Source organism: Pseudorasbora parva, chromosome 20 (assembly GCF_024679245.1).
Source record: "Pseudorasbora parva isolate DD20220531a chromosome 20, ASM2467924v1, whole genome shotgun sequence".
Classification (NCBI taxonomy): domain Eukaryota; kingdom Metazoa; phylum Chordata; class Actinopteri; order Cypriniformes; family Gobionidae; genus Pseudorasbora; species Pseudorasbora parva.
The window spans coordinates 19,775,647-19,799,659 of NC_090191.1; the positions used below are offsets into that span (position 1 = coordinate 19,775,647).

Genomic DNA, 24,013 nt, shown 5'->3' on the forward strand with positions numbered 1-24,013 from the left:
TCTGATCGAATTGCGTCAAAACTTGATGACATGGCGTCTTACCCCTACACTATAACCATGGTAAATATCTCAGTGATTTCCGTCATCTTGTATGGCCCAATCGCTCATTCAGTAAATGGCGGTATATTTGTATTTAATGTAAATGGCATCTAACGTTACTCCAGTAAAAAAAAAAAAAAAATCCCACTTTTTTTCCCACAAAGGACCCATCCACTTTATATTACTTTCCGACAACCATGGGTATGCTTACATAATGGACAGTAGGTTTGTAGACAAATATAAATTGTCCAATTATGAATTTTTTGTTTATGTGTGAGTTGAGTTGACTACAAAGTATTCATCAATGGTTAGAATACCAAAATAATTTTACCTTTTCGTTCAATTTTGCAACTACGTTTAAGGTGATTTTCAGTGAGTCTGTAATTAATCCTACCAATAATTGCCATATTTTTGTTTTTACACTGCCATTCAAAAGGTTTTGATCTGTAAGATTTTGTATGTAAAAAAATAAATAATAATCTGTATTACTGTGAAATATTATTCAAATGTAAATTAACTGTTTTCTATTTGAATATATAGTAACACTTTAGAATAATTGTCATTAGTTAACATTAGCTAATGTTTTAACTAACATGAACTAACCATGAGCAATACATTTGTTACTGTATTTGTTCATCTTTGTTAACGTCAATAATAGTAATACTAATACAGCTGTTTATGGTTTGTTCATGTTAGTTCACGGTGCATTAACTCATGTTAACAAGATTTTAATAAAGTATTAGAAAATGTTGAAATTAACATTAACAAAGATTTATAAATGCTTAAAAAGTGCAATTCATCATTAGTCCATGTTCACTAATGTAGTTAACTAACATTAACTAATTAAACCTTATTGTAAAGTGTTATAGAAGATATTTTAAAATGTCATTTATTCCAGTGATGCAAAGCTGAATTTTGAGCATCACTACTCCAGTCTTCATTGTCACATGTTCTTTCAGAAATCATTATAATATGATGATTTGCTGCTCATTTATGATTATTATCAATGTTGAAAGCAGCTGTGAATTTTTTTTAGGATTCTTTGATGAATAGAAAGTTCAAAAGAACAGCATTTATTTTAAATAGAAAACTTTTTTAGCATTATACATGTCTTCACTGTCACTTTTTATCAATTTAATGCATCCTTGTTCAACCCAAAACTTTTGAACGGGAGTACAATGTTACAAAAGCTTTCTATTTCAGATAAGTGCTGTTCCTTTTTAACGTTCTATTCACTAAATAACCCTAAAAACACAACTACACAACTGTTTTCAACATAAATAATAATCATAAATGTTTCTTGAGCAGCAAATCATCACATTGTAATGACATTTTAAAATAGGAAAACAGTTATTTTATATTTGAATAATATTTCACAATATACATTTTTTTAATCAAATAAAAGAAGCCTAAGAGACTTCTAAAAACATACTGATCAAAAACGCTTGAACGGCAATGTAATTCTATTTTTTTTAACTTTTGTATCAGCATTTCAAACCAAAATAATTATATTTGGCATAAAAATAAATTCAATTATACTTCTTTAGATTTTGTATCTGTAATAACATCGTAATGACATTGTATCTGTAATAACATTGTAATACCATCATTATACATGTGCTCAGTATGTTTGGCACAAGTGCTTTAAAAAACTTTTTGTGTTGAATATTGTTGAATATGCGACAAAGCAGCACAACTGGAAAGACAATCCTGAATTCCAGAACAGGAAGTTAAACAGGGAAAAAAGTTCCCCCTCAACATGAGGCTGTTACCCAGAATAGTTCACTACTCTAGTGTGTGATGACAAAAAATGAGTTGCTACATACTAGAAGATTCACATTTGCTATGTGTGAATGTTAAGAAACACAACAAAAATATGTCATAGCATTTTGCAAAGGTAATAATCAAGAAAATAAAGAAGAAGAAAAAACTACATGAAGTGACATTTCTGTGGGGTTCCAGTTTTTGTGAATATTTGGGTGAGTTTTGAAGACTTTTAATAATGATTTTCCTGATACTAGCAGCACATTTCTAAAATAATAGGATCAAAAATAGTTCTAGAAAATACTTTTGTAAATTACGTGAATAATTCTGCATCTTTTTAGGTCCCAACACTTTAATATTCGTATTATCTTTGGGCAACTCTGCTAGGTACTGATTTAATATGATGAATGATCTACGTGCTATCAAAAAAAAAAAAAAAAAAAAACATCACACAGCATCACCAAATCAATAGAAAACGACAAAACACCCATACAAAGTTTTAAGACCAAAATTAATAATGGCATCTGTGTTTTTGACCACTGGGCTCTTATTTGAGAGCAGCTGCTCAGATTTAAATGTAATGAAGCACGTTGAGTCCTATATGTTTCTTTATACACAATGAGGTGCCCGTCTAATGTGCTTGTGTCAGGGCAAAAAACAAACAAAAATACGCGAAAGAAAGAAGAGAAAGTGAGTGAGAGAAAGAGAGAGAACAAGAAAAGGCCAAACATGAACGTTGCACAACATGCATCGCATGCCTGAGCACACCATTTCCATGCAAGAAATGTGGTTTTCCGCAACAACGCCAGCCGCTGCAACCTGACGGGCTTGGCAAAGATAACACGCCGCGAGGATCATGTTGAAGATATACACATATAAAAGTTCGATCCAACAGTAAGAAAATCATTAACATGTAAACATTGAGTGAGAGCTCAGAGAAGAAAGAAGAGGAAGAGATAAGAAATGACGGAAGAAGTCTACTTCAAATCTATGTACAACAGTCCATATGAGACCGGTGATTTGTTAACCTTTTCCCAGTCTGAGGAAGAGGAAGCTGCTCTGCTGTTCTGAGACATGGCGCAACATCGTCAGCTCGTTTTTTAGTTGTTCCCTCGCACACCTTCGCCCTTCTTTTCGTGGTGAGCCAGAAACGTGAAGTTCATTCTATAACATGGCTCTCAGAAACAAGCTAGCCAGGCATTGAGAGACAGAGAGAGAAACTGAGAGACATCCTGACAGAGGATGCCTATAATGGAAGTAAACCTGTCCTCAGAACCCTGTCTAAGCATGGTTGTCCATCTACAGCCCCCATAGTGCAAAGAGAAAGGGACAGAAAGAGCTGAGAGCTGAGGAAACCTTCATCTCACTGAGTGATTTGAGAGATTGGTACTGAGATACTGCAAGGCTCGCTCCTGGGCCCATTTCAGATCTGAGTTTGCAGTGGGTGTCCTGGCGGTGTGTACGGAGGGGGAGCGGGAGATGGCTTGAAGCCTCTGGTCTTCATATAGGATAGGAACTGGTCTGGGATCTCAGCAAGAACATCTTTGGCCAGACGGGCCATGCTGAGGATGTGATTCCCAGTGCGATCGATGTAATCTCTGAATGGAACGAACTGCAAAAGCAAAAACAATTATATTGATTTAATTATTACAGACTGTATTTTAGTGTTCTGTGGAAAGTTTTGTTGGTGATAATTCTAAATTTGCTTTAAAATAATATAGCTGAGGGAACATATTAATTTGTGGCCAAAATATATAACATTATATATAAATGTGTGCTGTGGACGTCACATATTGCTTGACCATACAATATGGATTACAGTGATTGCTCTTCAGCATATTCATATATAATATGCTTATATTCTTAATTCAACAATATAGTCAGCATGGCTGCACGATTAATCAAAATTAACACACACAATTTGGCGAAGGCTGCAATTTTTTATGCGCAGTTTGTCAGTGAAGCATGGCTCTGTGATCAGAAGTAAAAAAAGTAAAGGCACTCTCGAGCAGAAACTCAAAATATGCCCCACAGAAGTAAGATAATGCACTCGTTCCAAGAAATCCCTACGGGCATCATACCATCCCTGTAGCTGAATAAACAGATGATTCAAATGCTGGATTGATTAACATGACTAATAAACACACAACTGCGACAATATATGGTTCTTCGAGCCTTCTCGGGTATTTTCATGATAATAAAGTATATTTATACTTCAATGCTAATCAACATAGCCTTTATCACTGTATAGAATACTAGGAAATAATATGGTATGTGTCTTATTCTGTGTAAGAAGCCATATCTCACAGAAGGATGCACAGCTGTCATTATGAAGTGAGATTGGATTATAAATGCTATTAAAGGTCCCGTTCTTCGCGATTCCATCTTTCAAACTTTAGTTAGTGTGTAATGTTGCTGTTAGAGCATAAATAATACCTGTAAAATTATAAAGCTCAAAGTTCAATTCCAAGCGAGATATTTTATTTAACAGAAGTTGCCTTTCAAAGCCTACAGCGAACGGCCGGTTTGGACTACAGCAGGAAGTGCAGGGATGTAATGACATCACTAGAACCGCTTGTTGACTAACCCTCCGCCCACAAGAACGCGCAAAATAGGGGGCGTGGTCTTGTTGCTCTCTCACGTGGAGAAGAGCGCGCATTCAGCGCTTGCATCTCCCCGTTATGGTAAGAGGCGGGACCTTTCCGGGCAAAGTGCGCTAAGCTGCTGTCCACTCACAACACGGGAAGCGCTGGCCCAATCAGAACTCGTTACGTGTTTCTGAAGGAGGGACTTCTTAGAACAAGGAAATCATCAGGCCGTTTTAGGACAGAGAAAACAGCGATGTACAGATAAGTCAATTGTGTGAAAAATACTGTTTTTTTACACGCGAAAAATGAACTCATGTTATATTGCACACTGTAAACATAATCAAAGCTTCAAAAACACGTGAAGAATGGGACCTTTAAATGTTGTCTTTTGTTTGACAAGAGGTTCATAAATGCTTCTCATGTTTGAGAAGACGTTTGACGCGTGTTGCTTTTTCAAATGCATGTTATAAGCGACTCAAACTTGCCGTGCTTTCAGATGGAGCAGCATTTACTACTGATCACAGAGCCATGATTCATTTGACAAGCTGTGGAAAAATGGTGTGAAAAACATGGTCTTTGTTATTTCGTACTAAAATAAGCCAATGACAATAAGCCAAATAAGCAACAAGACAAATCGGTTTAAGCAAGATTTCAGGTAAATTGCGGTTAATTGTGCAGCCCTGTAAGCGAATGCTATTTAACACCACACAAAATCACTTACAACATTAACATAATTCAACACCCATGTCAAAAGTACAAAAGCTTATATACTGTGCGTGATACGCCGCACGTCAGAATGCTAGCATAATGTAAATCAACATACATGCTAGCAGTAAACAAAAATACATGATACAATGTAAAAAATACTATAATAACACATTTACACATCCAAAAATTTTAGCTTTGGTGGTAAATTGGGAAACAGATCAAATTCGAGGAATGTTACGAAATACATTTCTATGTAGAGTACGTTTTCTGGTATAAACACACTCTTTATGTTGACTTCCATCAGGGGAAAATAATCTGAAGCGGGTCTCGCATTCATCTGCATTTCTGTGAGCATTTGCAAAGCTGAAAAGAGCAATTAACCTGAAATGAGGGCACAGCGATCGAATGCTCAGCATGCCAATCAACTCAAACGCCTTTGAGACTGAGAGCCAAATTACCCTAAGAGATATGGCTGCTTCTGAGAGCGTTACATAGCCGATTAGTTAAGAAAATCTGGGCTTTTAAGTATGTGTTGGCCGCCGGGAAGCCAGATCCACTGGAATGTGTGTGTATGTGAGGGCACATCTAATTGGACAAGCTTCCCTAGCCACCTATGATAGTTGATCATGCACACTGCATGTTAACTTGCTTCCTATCAAGCGTGGGGCGACCCAGGAACATAATGATGACTTCCTTGGCTGTAAGAGAAAAGGGAGGAGCACGGAAAGCATTAAGAAATTAGATTTTGAGAGAGACTGACAGAGCTCTGTTCTTACTTGTGAAAAGCCAGCAGATTTACAGTAGGTCAAAACTCAGAATATAGACTATATGTGGGTTTCATGACTGACCGTAATGGGTATAATGACATAATTTGCATGGTTTGAAAACCTGGAAATTCATCAACTTGATATGGTCTCTATGTTGTTAGACCTGGATAAATTTCACAAGAAATTGTATCTACCATGTAGAATATTTTTTTTAGCATTAGCATTTTAGCATTAAGGCAGCCTGGTCTCATTGGAAAAACGTACCTGTGGCAACGTTTTTGCAAACCTCAAAATACGTACCAATAGGTACATATCGCGGCAGTTTCAAAGTGAAATGTCCATTGGGTGGCGCTAAAAGCTGGTTACGTTGTTTTTTTTTATGTACACCCACACTAAACCCTAAACCTACCCGATAGTGTTAACAAAAGCAAATGTGACAAAAATAAGATTGTATCCATGCCATTTTAGCTTGTGTTTTATACTCGTCTTTGAGCTCTTTTTATCATGACCTGTATTTCACGGGATTCGTTTCCGAGCTTTCAGCATGGCAAGTTCAAATCTGTACCAGCTGAGCTATCGAGCAAGCTTAATAGGCCACAAAATCCGAACATATGGAGCTGGTTAAGTGACGCAAACTCCAAAATGTATTCGTTTACAAATCATGGACTATGGTAAAAAATGATAAAATGATAAAAAATGCTGTCTTACTGCCTCTAGTGTTCATTTCACTTCGAAACTGTCACGATGTGTACCTATTGGTACGTATTTTGTGGTTTGCAAAAACATTGCCACAGCTACGTTTTGCCAATGAGACCAGGTTGCATTAAAGCCCAGATTTGCTTGCGCCCACACAAACCCTCTTTTGCTGTTAAAAAACTACTATCAGGATTTACTTAAGAAGCAGTAAAAAATGTGCTTTTTAAACAAATGTGGCTTCCTGTGTGGTACCTGACTAGAGAAAACTGAGAAAAAAGGGTGTTATCTTCAAATAGTTAACATTTAGTGGGAGTTGGTTATTTTCAGTTTCCCGTGAAGGATCCAGCGTGTTCAGGCAATTGCGTAATGCTGTCCGAAGAACTGTAACTATGGAAAAACACCTCGACTGAAAATCTGAAAAACCTCTGTGTTTGTAGTCAACATATCAAACTGGATAAGCACAAACACAGTGTTTAATGGAAACAGTGGGGTGGAGGTTGGGGGACAGAAATAAACTGCAATCCCGTCAGTTAATTTGGAAAAATAATAATAATAGGGAGAATTCTCTGCCCAACCTCCTGAAGCAAAACACTGTAAGATGGCTGTTGCATTGCTCCAAGAGTAGACACAGTGCGATAAACTTTTCAGAGCTAAACCTACTTTTTTCGGGAACTGTTTTGTTAATAACCCTCTGATGACCTGACTGTCCTATGCATGAGGATACAAAAATGTGGAAATACAATGTGTAAATGGTCGGCGTGGTCCAAAAGGGTTGTACCTAGTCTCTTAATAAGTCATGGGTGTGTTTTGGGTGTAATGAGCAATCAACTAATCAGATAAAATCCAGTTGCGCTTGCACCATGGCCGATTCGCTATTTATATGGTGGAATTTGCGAGCGGTAAGACTTAAATTAATATTGCGGTAATAAAAATGACGGTATAAGACGGTAATATTTAAAAATGTTTGTGTGCTGCTGTTCGTCCCTGTGTGTGTAATAAGCAGGGTGTACATGCATATTACCAATGCACCCTTTAAAGAACACAAAAAATACTGTACTATTGACTTTAAACCAAATTTTTGCTGGTCAATGGTCATTTTCAGTTGCCTCAAAATAGCAATGCGCCAACAATGCACCTTAACACATCTTGTTTTCAGACTAGCATGCCCATGGGTGATCAGATGGATGCGAGTGCATTTGCTATTTAAACAGCATGATGCTGACAACGTATTGCGCCGGGTGTATGACAGGGCCCGGAGAAAGAGCAAACATTAATGATTTACATATTCTACTGACATTGTAAAAGGGGGTTGAAATTCTGTGAATTTACACTTTAAGTAATATAGATCACAAACATAGAATTGTAATATAGTAATTGGGCCCCACTTTATATTAGGTGGCCTTAAGTACTATGTACTTACATCAAAACATAAGTACATTGTACTTACTGTGTTCAAATTGTATTGCAAAACACTTTTGCTGATATTGAGATGAGATAGGGTTTGAGATATTAGAGTTAGGGACAGGTGTGGTGTATGGGTCAGTTTAAGGGTAGGGTTTGGTGTAAGGGAAGTGCCAAATGTGTACTTACAAATGTAACTACAGAAATTAATTACAGACGTAATTACATGCAGGTTTTTTTAAAAATGTAAGTACAATGTAAAAACATGTATGTACACAATAAGTGCATTGTATCAAATGATAAATTACAATGTTGGTACATTAGTTAAGGCCACCTAATATAAAGTGGGTCCGGTAATTGTAATTAGTCCTTGTCTTTTTTGTGATGTCTCTGTATTAATGCTGATGTTTTAATCCTTGAAATACATCAGATGTGTTATTATACCTGTACGATGTCCCTCTCAGCATATCTGCCCCTCGATGAGATTCTGACTTCATCACCATCCAACTCGATCATGGCTGAGGACACAGACACAAACAACAGATAAGAAACACACATGACTGGAAATCATGCGCCTGAGTGCCTGTGATTTTGTGTTTTTTGAGTATTTTAATCTTGTTTCATTATTACTAAAGCCATCTGCATTACTGTCGGAAACGGCTGTCACATTATATGCTCATTTACTCCGCAGTAGTGGCCTACACAATCCTTTTATCCACTCAAGCTCAAGACTTGCTCTTCACTATAAAGCAAACAGCATAGGGTGGTAAGGGGTGTGTGTGTTGTATGGATAAAATTAGTTGAATGTACAAATGAAGATAGATAAAATATAAGCAAAATTAAATCAATAAAAGGAGTCTAACTAAAAGCCTTCTCTTCTCACCATCAAACTCGGCTGGTCCAACTCCAACGATAATAATTGACATGGGAAGACATGCAGCCTGGAGTGAAGAAAAATAAAATAAAATAAAGAAAAGCATATAAATTCAACATTTAATGCCTTTTTTATCTCCCCAAAATCTCAATCTGTAAATATTAAAAGCTTACTTATTAACTGGCCATCATGAAACTGATGTACACTGAAATAAGTGCATTTTTATAATTGTTTAATCGAAAATAATGGGTTCTGGATTAATTAGTTTGGTTCAGTTTGTCTAAAAGCAACAACAACAAAAAAACACTCCCCAGAAAGAAAGAAAGAAAGAAAGAAAGAAAGAAAGAAAGAAAGAAAGAAAGAAAGAAAGAAAGAAAGAAAGAAAGAAAGAAAGAAAGAAAGAAAGAAAGAAAGAAAGAAAGAAAGAAAGAAAGAAAGAATCTTGTTTAAATAGTATTTTTGTTTGACAGCAGACCATATTACATTTAAGTATAATATATAAGTATATAAATATAATAATCAAGTATATATTATAAGTATGTTTTATCATTTTCTTTTCAGAACATAACAGAAAAAAAGCTAAAGCTAAGCTATATGATGCATATATAAGACATCACAATGAACATTGGCTAATAAAATGATCTTAAGTGAAAATTCTTTATTTTTATAAATGGGCAAATTAAAAATTATAGTACTGACCTACATTAATTTACATTTTGGGTTGTGAAAGACAATCTATTGATTAACTATGTATGGTCTTTATAATAAATGTTTACTTTGTATGACTGTTTTTGTCTTTGAGAATATTTTTAAGTAAAATTAAAGTAAAATTTAAGGTGTGAACCAAACCATAAATAGTATTTGAGATTATATTCATAGCTGTAATAAACTTGAGTATTTTTTAAAGTGTACTGTTTTTTTTTTTTTTTTTTTTTTTACAGTATATAAAATATATATTATATGTATTGGTTATTCAATTAGTAATGTAAATAGTAATGTATTTAAAGGATTAGTTCACTTCAAAACGGAAATTTCCTGATAACCCCCCCCCCCAATCTCATCCAAGATGTTCGTGTCTTTCTTTCTTAAGTCATAAAGAAATTATGTTTTTCGAGAAAACAGGTTTTTCTCCACATTACATACTTAAATGGCAACCAAAATGTTGAAGGTCCAAATCAATGCAGTTTCAAAGGTCTTCAGAGGCTTTGCGCTATCCCAGACGACGAATAGTGTCTAGTCTAGCGATACCATCATTTTCAAGGAACATTTTTATGTATATAATTTTTAAAATAGCTCATCTTGTGCTGCTCTGTGGCTCGCCACTGATCGTGTAACCACGCCGGAATGGTCACTCTAGACATAGGCGGATGTACCACCCCAAGCGAACATGTGAGGACTAATAACAATGCCCTGTGCAAAGAACACTCCACCATCAACTTCAAAATCAAAAACATTGTTGCTTTACCTCTTTTTTTTTGTGCTAAAGGATATTCTTATTAATCTTAGCATGTGCTCTTCGTAAACACGGAGGTGGTACTTCTGCCTAAGTCTAGCATGACCTTTCCGGCATGATTAAGCAATCCGTGGCAAACCACAGAGCAGTGCAAGATGAGCAATTTAGGTTAAAAAGAATATATATATATTTGTTTTTTTGGGAAAATGACCGATGATTTGGCTAGATAAGACCTTATTCCTCAGCTGGGATCGTTCCGAGTCTCTGAAGCCCTTTGAAACTGCATTGATTTGGACCTTTAACACATTGGTTGCCATAGAAGTCCATTGTGTGGAGAAAAATCCTGGAACGTTTTCCTCAAAAAAAACCTGAATTTCTTTTTGACTGAAAGAAAGTAAGTCAAGAACATCTTGAATGAGATGGGGGTTATTTTAAAGCGAACTAATCCTTTAAATAGTAATAAATGTATTTATTTATAATTATAACAATATATTTTAAACCACACAAATGTTCACATTTTCTCTTCATTTTTAACCTCATCAAAACAAATATTCATGGTCCAAAAACAATCCCCAAATTGTTTTTAAGTTCAATCAATATAGTGAAATTTGCAAAGACCCACTACAGAACATTTATTTTAAGAGTGAAATTGTGTTGACCAAGTGCTGTATTAGACCGAACACCCACATTAACGATGGACTCCTTTGTCTGGGCCATATCTGATATCACTCCATCTGTGATGATGAGCAGGATGAAGTACTGTGATCCGTCCTTTACCGAGGCAGCGTATCTGCACGAAAGAGCACATTGTTACCTTCATTAAAACATCTCATTACTGTGGGATATGCAGCCAAAGCCTCTGGATTGTAATATCATTTCGCTGTTTTACTACACTGCGGTTTGGCATCCCAATTAATTCCATCAGCTGAAAATAAAGTAATCAGAAGCAGTAATAACGAGACACAAGCAAATTTATTCTGCACAGTTAATTTGTCTGTGGTTGTAACAAACCTTTCCTCTGATACAAATCAAGCCAATTATAAAATGCACATTAATACAACATGTGGCAATATGTGAGCGTTACTATTTTACATGATGCCTCTCTGTAAGTAATGTGTTCCGGTCGACTTTAGAAATGCAATTTCTCTAGTGGTTAGAACTGCAATTGGTGCAATTAATAAATACACTCTTATTTACTGTAAAACAAAAATGGTTTTGTAAATAAAAAACAAAGATTACTGGAGTATGCTTTAAAGAGGCTATATGTAAAATTCAAAAAGCCTTGTTATTAGTGACACCGATGGCTGTTAAGTGAACTGCAGGCATTAACTTATTGCTTGTGCTCGCACTCATATGCACGTAACGAACAAGAGACTAAACATGATTCAAGGCCCCAATAGTCACAGCGATGTTCTTTTTCAAAATTTTTTTTTTGCTTTGAAGTAAAAATAAGTTGGAAATACCTTTGCAGCGATATTCTGTTAACGAACATAACGCCGTCCATGCTGCTGAGTAACGCTGCTGTTCTTTGATCGCTCTCTGTAGTTAAATAATTTAAATAACTTTCTTTAAGATTTGTTTTTAATTTAATTAAGATTTGTTTCATGCTAGTAATAGAAACGATGTAAAGTTGATGGTTTTAGCCACTTGCCTGATTCACTGATGCATCAAGACGGCCAGTGGCAGGACTGACAGTATTAAACGATTTAGAAAGAAAGTCTGTGTGAACTTTAATGATTAGCTACACTTTAGGAATAACTGACACAGATCAGGCATTAATGAACACTGTCACTCACTGTTTGTGACAGTGCTGTCGAATACATATAGTAAAGATAAACTGAATTCATTCTCTGGGTGGGCAAAGTAGAGGAAGGGGAGGTAACCTTTCCGGTTATGACATCATAGGATAATTTAAGATCAGCTCGTCTGGGCTCCCATTTTCTCAAAGTCAGAGAAAGACAGCCAGAACTCGGTTTACACCGATCAACATTTCTAGCTACTTGGGGACAATTTTCAGGCTAGGGGAACTCATATTAATGTTGAAAAACCTCATAAAATTAAAATTTCATGCCATGGGACCTTTAAAAGAAAATACTATTTCAGTTGTTCTACAACAACTGAATTTTTTTAGTGTGGCAGTTCGTAACTATTATGTTTTGGTTGAATTTGTACAATCTCATTCATACGTGGCCCTTCATGCTTACCCAGCAAACGTTTGGACGTTTAATTGACCATTGAATACGACCATTGAAAAGTCGTCCCTCTGACAAGTCCCGTCGTAGTTGAAAAATATTTCCAAAAAAAAGTTAAACAGATGTATCTGAATGCATTTTTAGGAATTACATATTTTTTACAGATTTATGCTGTCCTATCGCAACTATTTTTGTGGCCAGGGACACATCGTTGCCATCAAAATAATGTTTGCGTGTTTTTTTTACACAACTTTGGCAGTCCAACTATATACACATTACATAAATTCACATACACATTTAATAAAATAAAGAGTACGTTCATCAGATCTTATCAGGGTTTATCAGGTCTCTCTCTCTCTTCTCCTACATTCTTGACCCAATAGGCTCCTTCATCTCTCTGTGATTTGTGTTTTAAGCTGGTCTGTGGTGAAATATCAACTACAGACTTCAGTATGAGAAGAAAGGATGAAATGGTCCTGGCAAATGTTTACCAGCCCCTGCTTTCTCAGATCAGCTTTGGTGGATTAAAGCTTTGAAAACGTAATGTTCCATTGAGGATTTAGAATCGGCTGTACACAGAAACGCTCGGAACATTTCTTCACCTGTCAGTGAAAATGTGCAGATGTAAAAATCCTCTTGAGGACACACTGCAGGGCATTGAAAACACACATAACCAGAAACTACGAGCTGATTTTATTTTATTTTATTGAATGTACGTTATATAGCTCAGTGCAATTAATCCCTTATCATCAACGTTCCAGAAAAGGACAACATCAGAAACACAAACGGCAATAACCAACAGTTGTTGGTTCGGCACTTGTCAGTCTTGGAATGTGGTGGACAGAAAGTCTGACATAATCGTATTTCAAATCGTAAATGTGTTAATCTGTTATGAATGAATATTCATTTACAGTAACCAGCTGAATATTTAACATTAACATAGAATAAAACATGCTTGCTGTTCACTGTTAGTTCATGGTACCTAATGCATTCACTTGGTAAAAATTACAGTTGTGTTTCCCTTATCGAGGGAACTCGCACTGCGTCGGAACGCTGCGTTCCCACAGCGTTCCGACGCAGTGTCTCGTTCCCTCTCAGGGAACCATGGTTACATACGTAACCTGACACGTTATTGTTGGGAACAGTTACTTTTAAAGTAATCTATTACATTTGTAATTATAATGTGTTACTCCCTAAAAGTAACTAAATGCATTACTTAGTTACTTTTTATGGAAAGGAGTCTGATGTTACTTTTGCGTTACTTTTTCTTATCTAGGCCGGGATTGCTTGTTTGTTTTTAACAACAACACCAAAAAAGTTAGATTTTTGGCAAATATAAAGGCTTTTTCACACCAAAGTGAAATTAATAAACCCTAGGCAGAAGGAAAAGCAAATCCATGCATTCACGCAAACTAACCAGCTGTGCTGCCCTTCTGGATTGCAGAAGAATAGGACGCAGGAAAAGAAAGTTCAACATTCTTACTTCAGTAATAATAAATAATAATAATAATAATAATAATACAAATTACAAAAACACAAATGTGATGTGATGTCATTTTGTTGTGCTTATTATTATGTTTGAATTGGCTCATCGAAGGTCAGCGGCAAAGATATTAGTTAATAAAGTGAAATTAAATACATAAAGTATATTTGTATTATTTGACATCTTTAATGATTGCATGTTTGCGTAATATTCTGGGTTTGCATTTCACTGTTTTATTAATTTTGAGGGATACTGATGCTGTTTTTGTGCAAATGAAATGAATAATGCAATGCTCACATAAGCCTAGAAATACAAAAACCATTATGTTTAAACAGCGCACACACTTATTCTCGTTTTCTCTCAACATGGGGACAGGAGAGGCGTCATTTAATACATGGGACAACATTTTAGCCTAACTTGCATTACTCATTTGAAAAAGTAACTCAGATATGTTTTAGTACATTTAAAAGTAATGCATTACTAGTTACTTTAAAAAAAGTAATCTGATCATGTAAATTGTGCTTGTTATGTGTTGCCCCTAACATCGGTTAAGTTTCCCAATATTCTGAATACACGTCAAAATATTGAAATTTTGGCATTTGTTAACACAGTTTGAACCAGTCATAAGTTTAAAATTTTGCAATTATTTTTCAATTTCCCCAGTAACAAAAATGTACTCAGTGGAAAATCCAAGCAAACAGCGCATATAGCTTTAAAAGAGCAATATAAAAGCAGTTTATTATTAAACTGCGTGGGCGCGACCTACGGCAAATACACACAGAGAGATTAGAGCGGTGCAGTGTGACAGATCTGTCTTCAGCACAGATGAGTGGACACCGCAGTGACTATGTGTGTGTGGAACACAGGGGTGATAATGACTTGATGGACTGTCCTTTACTTCACATCCTCTGAAAATCCATGACATGGACATATAATTAGATACACAGTGTGAGGACGTGTCAGTCCACTGACTGTTGGCTCCCTTTTAACCATTAATTAGTGTGGATTTAACATGGGATTTGTGAGCATAGAGGTCTGAAGTGCAATAACGAAACATAATGAGTTTTACAAGTAAGTGTAAAAAACGTAATTTGTTGTAATAAATATGAACCAATTTACTAACACCTGTATAAAAGTGTTGAGTATGAAAGGTAACATGCTGTATCCCTGTGATCAAAATTGGTAACTAAATAGCTAATAAATATCCAACTAATTTTGGCAGCAATATTTAAGTCGCCCTTTTGAGCTGCCATGTTTCCACAGTAGCTCTAAACGGACAAACTGCTCTACGGAGTGCTAGCTACTCTGCTCTTGCTGACGACGACATATTTGTCCTGTGTCAGCCCCCGTAGCTTCTCTACGTCCTTTGAAAGGGAGGGGTGAGGTGGGTGACTGCAATTCACAACCTCACCACTAGATGTCGCTAAAATTTACACACTGTCCCTTGAAGCAGCCTTGATTCTAGAATCTAGAATTCTAGAAATCTTTTTTCAATATTAATCATATTCTCAATTTTTTTTTATAGAAGGTAACTAATGAATTACTTAATAGCCTAATTTTTTACAATTACTTCGACCAGTTTGTTTGGATAGTTTGTTTTTTATTAAACAAATTAAATTAACAAAGTATGTTAAATACATAGAAAAGAAGTTACATTACGAAAAAAACAAAAACATCCTTTTATTTCCTCAGGTTCTTAATTTCTGATCACTCATTCAAGATCTCATTAGTCATATGCATTTGGGAGTTTTTATAGTTAAGATTGTTCGCTTGTCACTAGACATCACTGTCTATCTAAAAAAAAAAAAAAAAAAAAAAACCTTTGTGCTGGAAACACACTTTTTTTTAAGATACCTGAGCATTTCAATGCGATCTCTTTAATCATTAATATTTTGCAGCTGAGTATATCTTAAAGGAATGAACATTCAGTCATTACTTTAGTCCTTTCTTACCCATTACTTATCATTTCTATAAGTACTATTTTCATTACTGCTTGATATCAACGTTGACATTCATTCTAGAGACATCCAATTTGTTAAGGAAAGCCTCTTTTGAGTCGGATTTTCAATAAATTGATGGATCCAAAACTACAAAGTGATATACTGGGGGAAATTGTGCTTTAGCTATTTGCATTTCCATGCCAAACAAAAAAAAAGAGAAAGATAATGACAATTTCCTGACAAAGTGTTCATTCTCTGAAGAAAAGAGCTAGTGGTGAATGCAGCAGGCATTGCTATTATGTGGATGCTGAAATGCGCTAAGACACTTTGCGCTGCAATTGAAGATAATGAATTCCGTCTTTTATTGCTGGTGATAGAGATGTAGACACTCAGGTTCTCGCAGCCCCACAAGCTGTTAATATCCTTAGGTATTTTATTCAGACCTCTAATGAAATACTAAGTAAAATATATCAAGACAACAGATTAGAGCTTGGATTTTAGGAATATGATAACATTAACGGTCACAATAAATGTATTAATATTCCTAAAATCATTATTTTCTTTCTACTTCCCTGTTCAGCTTTTGCTGATTTGGAAAGTACACATTTATTGATTTCTGAATGTACCTTTTTTTTAATACAGCTCTGTTCGTTACAATGACATATTTTTTTCTATTTGGTGTAATTTTTTTCAGTTGACAGAAAAACAAAACAAAACAACACAAAATATCACTGTCATTCTGCTTTTTAAAACCCGGGCAGAAATCATAGGGATAATTGTTATTATTTTATATTGAGTTTTGCACATACTTTATTCAAATCAGTACAAAGCAAATATTTAGCACAAACTTTTTTGATAATTTCTTTTGGTTTATAACAATGACAATATAAAAGCTGATTAATTATGTTTTTTTAAAAGCATGTTTTCTTCAGATTATAATGTTGCTGTCGTTTTACACACACACAGTGTGAAAAAGGCCTCGTCATTTAAGGCCTCGTCCATGCAATTCGACTAAATGTTAACCTTCCATCTTTTATATTCCTATTGGGTACTTCAAATTTCACATCTAATTTTCATGCCATTGTGCCACATTTATGATAGCCATTTAAAGTTTTCCTCTCATCCTTTGATGGATGATACAGACCAGGGATGATCTTATTTGGGACAGCATAAGATCAAATCTTATAGTTTTACCTCTGCAAGTCTAGCTCCACGGCTCATTTAAAGTGATTTAAAGGTCATATATCACACCTCGGAGGCCATTTCGGATTAGATTATCTTTGTGTAACTGTGACACACTTTGTTTGGATGATGCACCTGGGGGTTTATGCAGATTTTGAGTATTTGGCTGTTGCCAATCTCTGAATATGTGAAGAATTTGCATGGTTGCAGGTTATTGTTTGCTTGCTTCATTTAAGCAATAGAAGAAACCTTCAAATGCAGTTTATATATATATGTTTATAAATATATATATACACACATATACACAGTGAGGAAAATAAGTATTTGAACACCCTGCTATTTTGCAAGTTCTCCCACTTAGAAATCATGGAGGGGTCTGAAATTGTCACCGTATAGTTGCATGTCCACTGTGAGAGACATAATCTAAAAAAATAAATTACAAAAAATCCAGAAATCACAACGTATGATTTTTTAACTATTTATTTGTATGATACAGCTGCAAATAAGTATTTGAACACCATAGAAAATCAATGTTAATATTTGGTACAGTAGCCTTTGTTTGCAACTACAGAGGTCAAAGGTTTACTGTAGTTTTTCACCAGGTTTGCACACACTGCAGGAGGGATTTTGGCCCACTCCTCCACACAGATCTTCTCTAGATCAGTCAGGTTTCTGGCCTATCGCTGAGAAACACGGAGTTTGAGCTCCCTCCAAAGATTCTCTTTTGGGTTTAGGTCTGTAGACTGGCTAGGCCACACCAGAACCTTGATATGCTTCTTACAGAGCCACTCCTTCGTTATCCTGACTGTGTTCTTCGGGTCATTGTCATGTTGGAAGACCCAGCCTCGACCCATCTTCAATGCTCTAACTGAGGGAAGGAGGTTTTGCCCCAAAATCTCGCAACACATGGCCCCGGTCATCCTCTCCTTAATACAGTGCAGTAAACACCCCCAAAGCATGATGCTACCATCCCCATGCTTCACAGTAGGGATGGTGTTCTTGGGATGGTACTCATTATTATTCTTCCTCCAAACACGTTTAGTAGAATTATGACCAAAAAGTTATATTTTGGTCTCATCTGACCACATGACTTCCTTTCATGACTCCTCTAGATCATGCAAATGGTCATTGGCAAACTTAAGAAGGGCCTGGACATGTGCTGGTTTAAGCAGGGGAACCTTCTGTGCCATGCATGATTTCAAACCATGACGTCTTAGTGTATTACCAATAGTAACATTGGAAACGGTGGTCCCAGCTCTTTTCAGGTCATTGAACAGCTCCTCTTGTGTAGTTCTGGGCTGATTTCTCACCTTTCTTAGGATCATTGAGACCCCAAGAGGTGAGATCTTGCATGGAGCCCCAGTCTGAGGGAGATTGACAGTCATGTTTAGCTTCTTCCATTTTCTAATGATTGCTCCAACAGTGGACCTTTTTTCACCTAGCTGCTTGACAATTTCCCCGTAGCCCTTTCCAGCCTTATGGAGGTATACAATTTTGTCTCTAGTGTCTTTGGACAGCTCTTTGGTCTTGGCCATGTTAGTAGTTGGATTATTGTATGGGGTGGACAGGTGTCTTTATTCAGCTAACGACCTAAAACAGGTGCATCTAATTTAGGATAATAAATGGAGTGGGGGTGGACATTTTAAAGGCAGACTAACAGGTCTTTGAGGGTCAGAATTCTAGCTGATAAACAGGTGTTAAAATTCTTATTTGCAGCTGTATCATACAAATAAAAAGTTCAAAAATCATACATTGTGATTTCTCGATTTTGACTCTCACAGTGGACATGCACCTATGATGAAAATTTCAGACCCCTCCATGATTTCTAATTGGGAGAACTTGCAAAATAGCACAGTGTTCAAATACTTATTTTCCTCAATGTATATGTATAGTTGACCAAGTTAGTTAAAAGTTAAACAAGATAAAAACTGGCAGATGTTTATTTTTTAAAGGTAACCCGTCCCCTTAAATTTATAAACTTTTCGTCTTTATTTTGACACAGAAGTAAATTGGCTTATCGAATGAGAACATATGTAAAGCAGGACTTGATTTTGTCCATTGTGAATCGATTGGATCATAGAAAGTGGCTGTTTCAACCTAAGGGTACACTTACACAACAGCGATGTATTAAAAACGAAAACAATAGTTTTAACATGTTTTGATTCAATATCACGAGGGCACATATTCGTGGGGGAAAAAGTTTAATAAGCACTGCAACGATCCAATCTTGACTTCATTGGATTTTTTTTGGAGGTTTGTTACCACAACAGTAATGCAAGAATTTATGTACAACATGACTTGCTGAAGATTAAAACACAAAATATGATTCTGAAATGTTCTGAATGTACCTGGCTACATGGTTGATGACAGGCGAGAAGTTGGTGGGACCGTAGAGCTGAACGGACTTTAGACTCTGGTAATACGCTTCCATGACTCCATCAATGCCATTGCAATATGGATTCTGAGGGTTTCCGTTCTGGAGGAACACAGAAAAAAAAATACTTTGACATCTACAGCTAGACATCTGCTGTAGATGTGATAACTCACAATGGAAAGTCCACATTTTAGAGACTTAAATAGATGTTTACATTTCTTTGAAGGAAATGTAAGTGCCACTTGTGAGGTTGCCAGGGTGCTACGTTGTTGCTATGAGGTGTTCTGAGTGGTGTTTATTGCATTGCGATTTGATTGGTGGGATGTCATGGGTGGTCGCTAAGTGGTTACCTTTTTATCCCAAGTCAAAAGTACCCCCTATTCTCTATAATATCCTGTTTTTTTTTTTAGACATGTCACGGTTTCATCTTTCAATGCAAGTCTACAGAACTTATCAATTGTTCTATATCTTTGCTGTCTGCACAAAATCATTCAGTTCACAATCTCGAAAACTGATATTGTGTAACATCCAACTCTTGTCATTCCATGAGAGTTTTGTTTCTTGAATGGAGTAGAGAGACACTGAGAGTTTTGGGATTTTTTTTTTTATACAAGTAGAGGCTTGAATTTACAAGAAGGGATCTGTCAAGTGTATATGTGTGAAACCCTGTTCTGAAACTGAATGCTTTTTGAAAAATTTCTGTCAGGAGACACATAGGGAGAGAACATTTAGAAGCATTGAAGTAAAAAAATCCTCACAAAACGGATAGTCTACATATCTACAGTGCGTAAAGCTAGCGCCGCGGGACAGGTGTTTTAGGAGTCGCTTACCAGGGCAAACTCATGAGATATTCTCCCATCAGGAGGCAGTTTGGCTCCGAAGCCCAGTGCGGGGAACATCTTGTCGCTGTCATAGTCCTGTATGATCTCCCCCACAGCTTTGAGTGCCATGGCGTAGGCGTTGAGCTGATAGGGACTCATGTAATGAAGGGAAGTGGGCTGGGCTGGGTTGCCTGGGAACCGTGTGAAAGAAAATGTGTACTTTAAGTGCAACTTAAGCATTTGACAGGGAAAGCTTGGCAAAGCACATCATATAAAACCTAGAATGCTATAAAACAATTCATATTCTAGTTTTCAATTTAAATGTCATTAAAACATATAAAATAACCACAATTAACCCGACAATTTAAAACACATCATAGCTACATTATTGAAGAGTATATATTATAACCCAAATAATGCATAATACTGTAGAAAAGCATAACTATGTATAGGTGCAAATATGAAGTATTTTAGCAATGTTTACAACTAATCATAAGGTATATTACACCTATATACCTATATATATACACCTGTATAATAAGGTACATTAAATGGTTTGACTATAAAATTGTATATATACTATTACTATTGCTAACCAAGCCTGCATTTATTTGATATATATAAAAAAGTAATATTGTGAAATATTAGTACAAATAAAAAATAATGGTTTTCAAAAATCAAAGCCGATCAAAGCCTTTCATCAGCCATTACTCCAGTCTTTAGTGTCACATGATCCGTCAGAAATCACTCTAATTCATTCTAATGATTCATTCTAATTCAAACATTCTAATGCCGATTTATGATCAATGTTGGTTGGAAGCAGTTGTGCTGCTTAATATTTTTGCATAACCTGTGATACTTTTTTCAGGATTCTTTGATTAAAAAAGAAAAGAAAAAAAAGAAAGAAAAGCATTTATTTAAAATATAAATATTTTCTAACTTCTGTTCAAAGGCTCAGGGCCAGTCATTTTCTTTGTTTTTGTGAAAGAAACTAATACTTGTATTCAGCAAAAATGCGTTAAATCGATAACAAAGTGATAGTATATTGTTAGACAAGATCTCTATTTTGAATAAATTATGTTCTTTTTAACTTTTTATTCATCAATGAATCCTGAAAAAAAGTAGCACAGGTTCCAAAAAATTAGTTTCCAACATGGATAATAAATCAGCATATCAGAATGATTTCTAAAAGACAATGTGACACTGAAGAATGGAGTAATAAAGCTGAAAATTCAGCTTTGATCACATGAATCAATTCTATTTTAAAGTATATTAAAATAGAAAACCATTATTTTAAACTGTAATAATATTTCACAATAATGTTTTTTTCCTGCAGGCTTGATGAGCATAAGAGACTTCTTTCATTTTCTTCTCTTTACTCTGCATACTCTGAAATGCTGATATTATGAATCCAGAAGCTAGTGAAGAGCTACTGATGTATAAAAATAGATTAGCCAAGTATGGCCCTGTAATTCAGATGGTTTTGTGGTATTCCCTTTGAATCCGCAAATGAATTTAAAAGGCAGGCCTCTCTGTATAATCACGCAGATCAGAGCTCTTATCGTATTAAACCTCACTCATTATGATAGAGGACAGCTATTACTGGCTCTTTTTCATGCCTCATCTGCATACATTTCAATAATTTCAAGCAGCTTTCTGATGGAGACGGCACTCACCGTTAGAAGCTGTGAAATCAATCGCCACTGTGAAATTAATCTGAGTCCTGCACAACAGAGACAGAGAAAGGTAATGGTTATTTTAGTCATGCTTCAATCTTGTGGACATTAAGCAAATTCATTAAGAATTGGATATGGTTATAAATACAGCCTCTTCAAGAGCTTATATGGAAATGGATTAATTAAGCTGTCATTGAGAGGGACCCTTAAATGCAAGTGTAAAAGATTGTTTAAAATGTGTTAATGTGAACTATACAATTAATGTAAAATGTCATGCTGTGATGTACAAGGCATTTGTGCGTTGTGTACCACATTTAACCGTATCACGCTTTATGCTTTAGAGTATTATGTTGTTAGCTTAGCAACATGCTAACCTTTCACTCTAATATGACATCAAGTCTCACATGAGGAGTCCAATTTGGTTTGCATGACTGCTCCTTTAGAAAGTAAAGTGTTCCAAATCACTACCTTTTGAGGTTACTTTTCAGGTAGGATGCTACTTTATAGGGTAGTAGTCTAGGCAGACTAAGTAGACTTCAAGAGTTCCATAGACTTCCTTATGAGGTCTACACTGAGTCTGAGACGCATAGTCTTTCGGAGGATAATAAGGCATCGGAAATGAGTGGTTGTTTTTATTTGTTCTTTTAACGTATCACCGGCAGAATAGATGTGCAGGATATACATTGAGCTGTGATGAGTGTGTGTTTGCTGGGACACTGAGACAAGCAAACTAATGGCGTAAGTACAGATCTGTCTCCTCATTAGACTACTCTCATTACAGAGGTTACAGCTGCAGACACACACACGCACGCACGCACGCACGCACGCACGCACGCACGCACGCACGCACGCACGCACACACACACACACACACACACACACACACACACACACACACACACAAGTTTGTTTTTGTGACATATGGGGACAGACATTCCATAGGCGTAATGGTTTTTATACCGTACAAACCGTATTTTCTATCCCCTTACACTGCCCCTGCCCCTAAACCTACCCATCACAGGAAACATTCTGCATTTTTACTTTCTAAAAAAAACTCCTTCTGTGTGATTTATAAGCATTTTGAAAAGTGAAGACATGGCCAATGTCCTCATAAGTCACCCTCTCCTTGTAATACCCATGTCATACCTATGTCATTATACACATTTGTGTCCTCATATATAACAAAAACATGCGCGCGCACGCACACACACAAGCTGAAAATACATTCTTAAAATGTGTCTGCAAATGTTTCGTCCTATCCCCCTGAAAATTAAGCATCCCGTGATGCCTAAAACTAACCAATATTTTCATAAATCGCAACAAAAATGGTCAAGTAAACATGAAGTACTAGTTTACCAATAGAAGCTATAGTAACATTTTCTGGGACAGATATAATGTGACATTCACATAACAATGAAAAAAAATTATAATAATCTATTGAACGTATGAATTACAGAACGAAATGCCCGTAACTGAATAAACACCAACTCAAATGTCTCTTGAGAAGAACTAGACAGCATTTAAAGGTATTTGGCATATTTTAAGAATATACTGTTGTCCATACAATAAAAAAAAAGTAAATGGGGTCCAACACAATAATAGGCAGGGGCGTTTCTAGGATTTTCATTTTAGGGGGGCTCAGCCCCCAGTGAGGGTAGGCCTGTAGAAAAAATGGTAAAGCTATTTAATTTGGGGTCCAAATTGCGCTATTAACTAATAGCTTACAAACATGAATACCCAGAAGATATTGGCTGTTTATTATTACTTATAAAGCAAATATTAACACCTTACTGCATGGCCATACTGTACATACATTAATCATACCCAATAATGTAGGCAGGTTTATAGATCCCAAATGTTAGGGTGGTTCGGGGAAAATTTTGATTTATATGATCTACATATGTGCATTTTAAGATGTTCTGAAGGCCAAAAAATTAGATAACAATAGCTTGAAAACCATGTCACTGGGCAGTAGATTATTTGTCGTTCTTATGTCCACATCTCTCTTTTGCTCTGTTTTTATATTACCCTGTCAAAGTTTAATTTGCCTAAAAT

The 24,013-nt window shown here is 35.9% G+C and overlaps 1 protein-coding gene across 2 annotated transcripts in view; it reads right to left on the reverse strand.

Moving 5' to 3' along the window:
- Positions 1 to 343: 343 nt before the first annotated feature.
- LOC137048825 (copine-8) overlaps positions 344 to 24,013 on the reverse strand; it is a 180,814-nt gene continuing 157,144 nt past the window's right edge. For both annotated transcript variants that reach the window (XM_067427123.1, XM_067427124.1), the window contains 7 exons: positions 21,959 to 22,005; positions 20,292 to 20,473; positions 19,436 to 19,563; positions 10,978 to 11,080; positions 8,847 to 8,904; positions 8,408 to 8,481; positions 344 to 3,415 (listed from right to left, as the gene is read on the reverse strand). In XM_067427123.1, coding sequence (XP_067283224.1) covers positions 3,227 to 3,415; positions 8,408 to 8,481; positions 8,847 to 8,904; positions 10,978 to 11,080; positions 19,436 to 19,563; positions 20,292 to 20,473; positions 21,959 to 22,005 — 781 coding nt within the window. In that variant the 3' untranslated portion in view covers positions 344 to 3,226. The remainder of the gene's footprint in view (positions 3,416 to 8,407; positions 8,482 to 8,846; positions 8,905 to 10,977; positions 11,081 to 19,435; positions 19,564 to 20,291; positions 20,474 to 21,958; positions 22,006 to 24,013) is intronic.